Below are 3213 nucleotides of genomic sequence, written 5' to 3' on the forward strand. Positions count from 1 at the left end.
TTCCAGCTTTTCCATCTCCTTCGGCAAACCGGCGCAAGGTCTGGGACGAGACGGCAGCTTAAAGAGGGTTTTGCCGATCACACTTTGCCCAGCTCCCCAACCTCTCCGGGCAGGGAGAGGCTGGTGTGGGTCCCCTGCAAAGAGACTGCTGCACGGAGAGAGGGAGCTGCGGGGAAATGGTCCTCGGGCTGCGTCGTCTAGGTTACCGTGGACGGAAAGCGTCTCATTGCCCAAGGAGGTATCAGCCGAACTGCGCGTAATGACTAGTTGGAGACGGCAAATTTCCTGCTTACATGCATTTTACTCCATGCGTCCCCACCCCTGCCCTTGGGGGAAGGACACCGCCAATGCCCACAGAGTCACGGGACCCTTTTCTGTTGCGGAGGCCCCAGGCTGTGTAGACCGGATTCCGAATCTGGGTGCCTGGGAGGCGGGCCCTGTGGTCCTTCCTCTGTGTTCCGGCCTGAGAACGAACAGCTCTCAGCTCTCGCCTTCCATCCCCGGGGGAGGGCTGGCTGTGCCGTGCCCTGCTTCCCTCTCTCATCCCCCCAGGAGACCCCTGGTTGAGCCCGCAGAAAAGCTCTGCCCGGCAGGCAGTCGCGTGGCGCCCCACGGCTCACCGGGTCTATTTATCTCAGTGGAGATTCGGGGGACAATCTCTGCCTCGCTCTCAGCTACCGTGGGGGGAAGGGCAGCGATGGTGAACAAAAATGTGTGGAGGGGCAGCTTCTAACCAGCGACACTGGAGAACGTAAGACAAGTGTGACCCCGTGGGGTCCTCCCCGGGGGGCCGTGCCCCAAGGCAATCACAGGGGCCGAGGCCGCCCTGGGCGTCGAGACCCCGGGGCTTGAGGCTCTGGTTCCAGCTCGGGTTCTGCAGGTCCCCGGACAAAGCGTTACACTGCCCACGTCCCCTCTGTCCCCTAACGAGTGGCCAAGGGAGACGGCCGCCCCATCCACGCCTGCCCACGTGCGAGATCGGACTCACCGAAGCGTACAGCCGTCCTCTCTTGTTCATGGCCAGGTACCGTCCAGAGAAGAGCCCCTTGATGGCCACGATGCCCACCTCCACCGCCGTGATCTCCAGGATACCTGGGAACAGTGTGAAGGCGCGTCACTCCCCGCGGCCCCCCACAGAGCCCCGCACACCGAGGGCCGAGGACCCCCTGGACCCGCCCAAGCCTCGCCCAGGCTCGGGGAGGTGAGGGCAACACACACTTAAGCGGGGCGGGGCGGGGGGGGGTGACTCGGGAGGTTGAGGAAAAGGAGACTACTGGATGGGAGGCAGAGCCCCGGGAGCATCGGGAAAGGCTTCTCCGACGAGAAGAATTCCGACACGGGAGGGGAGGAAGAAAACGAGCCGGCTGCGCCATCCGACAGACAGGCCAGCCGAGACAGCGGGGTTAGGAGACTTTCCCGAGACCACCCCCACGTGGGCGAGCCGGAGCTCCAACCCCGGCTGCGGAGAGCGGTGCGGGAGCTCTCCAACCGCGTTGTCTACACCCCACAGCATCTGAGGAGTCTGGGGCAGGGGTGAAGCCGGGGCTGCTGCGCGCAGGGCACTGAGGGAGCCACCGGAACTCGCTGGCAGCGGGCCTGGGCAGCAGGTAACTGTGCAGGGCAGGGTCCAAGCGCCACAGAGGACAGTAGCAGGAAGCGGGCTTAGACGCCGGATGGCACAAAGGGAAACTGACCTGGGCTCTCCCATCCCCACTGCGCGGAAGGACTTTAAGTCTCCCCTAAGCTTCCTTCTGAACGCAGGAGTGCCTTTTCATCAGAGGTCCTGCAACAAAGGCCCCAGTGGGGCCGTTGTCCCCCCGGCCCCCCAAGGGCTCCAAGGGGCTCTGGAGCCAAAGCGATGCCCTCTCCAGGGCCCCCAGCACGGCAGCAATCCCAGGGCCAAGACGCGGGGCGATGCAGGCCGCGGGCCTCTGGCGTCCCTGGGACGCAGCGGGGGCGAATTGCGTCCCGATGCGGGACAGGGGTGGCTGCGCACCGCGCGCTCCTCTGCCCCCAAGCTGCCTGCCTTGGATGCTCCAAAGATTCTGATGCTCTGTGGGAGCCTGGATTTGGAGAGAACCGGGGCGTTGCTGGGAAGGGAGCGCGGGCGCTCCGGGAGCCCCATCCCTGCGGCCCCCGGGACGCCCTGGCGACAGCTCGCCCCCCACGCGCGGCTCCAGAGGCGTCCTCCGAAGGCGCCTTCCCGGGGCTGCGGCTTTCCTCGCGGAAGCAGCGGTTTCCCGCCGCCGCACGGCTTCCTACGCTCGGCGCGGGGGCGAGCGCCCGCGGGCTGCGGCACAGGACACCGGGCCCCCCGCCACGCTCCCACGCTGCCCGCTGCGTCCCTGCCTCGCCCCGAGCTCGGGTCTCCCGCTCCCGGCCAAGCGGAGCTGCTTCGGCCCCCGGCCCCCGCGCTCCTCTCCCGGAGGCTCAGCCCGAGCCCGGGTCCCCACGGCCAGAGGAGCCAAACCCCGGCGCCCGCGGGGCTCCCGCTGGAGCCCGATCCGGGCCGTGGGGCCAGGCGGGAGCACACCTGTGCCCCCGGACCCGGGCGGACGTCCCTCTGCGCGCCTAGCTCGTATCCCGCGGCCGCACACCGAGGCGGCGCCCGCCCTGCCTGTCGCTCTGCGGCCGAGGGCGGCGGTTCGGGCCCCGGGGAAATGACTCTCCCCGCGGCGGCCGCGCTCCAGGAGGGCGGAGGGGCCGGCGGGGCGCCCCGGGGTCGGCCCGAGGAGGAGAGGTCGTCAAAATACTAGGAGACCCTACCCGCCTCGTCCGGCGCCTTTTCTCCCACCAACTCACGGGGCTCAAACTTGCGGGGGCCCCGGGACCCAGCCGGGCGGGGCGCCCCGGGGGTGTCTACCGCGCGTGCCCTCGGACGTGACCCCCTCCCCCCAGCTCCCCTCGCGCTCTTCTCCCCGACGCCAGGAGGCGGCGGGGGACCCCGGCGGGCACCCTGGGCGCGCCAGGCCCTTCCGGACCCCGCTCCCCGCCCCCCCGGGGTCCCCGCCGCCGCCTCGACACTCACTGTAGGCGCTGTTTTCCAGGCTCCCGTTGACGCGGCCGCTCGGGTGCAGCTGGAGGTGGTACTTGGTGGCGCAGTAGAGCTTGCGGCGCCGGGGCGCCCCGCCGAGGTGCTCGTAGACGCCGCCGCGGCCGCCCGCATCGCGCCGCAGTCGCGCCCCGGGGCCCGCGGCCGGCCAGCCGGGCTCC

At 69.6% G+C, this 3213-nt stretch overlaps 1 protein-coding gene across 1 annotated transcript; it reads right to left on the reverse strand.

Moving 5' to 3' along the window:
• Window positions 1-988: 988 nt before the first annotated feature.
• FGF3 (fibroblast growth factor 3) lies at window positions 989-3209 on the reverse strand (the record flags this gene model as incomplete). The annotated part of the gene is made up of 2 exons (XM_040466716.1): window positions 989-1092; window positions 3029-3209. Coding segments are annotated over 2 exons (285 nt in total), but the record flags the coding sequence as incomplete, so codon positions are not given.
• Window positions 3210-3213: the final 4 nt, after the last annotated feature.

Source organism: Herpailurus yagouaroundi, unplaced genomic scaffold (genome assembly GCF_014898765.1).
Source record: "Herpailurus yagouaroundi ecotype Mexico unplaced genomic scaffold, PumYag 65189, whole genome shotgun sequence".
In the NCBI taxonomy this organism is placed as follows: Eukaryota; Metazoa; Chordata; class Mammalia; order Carnivora; family Felidae; genus Herpailurus; species Herpailurus yagouaroundi.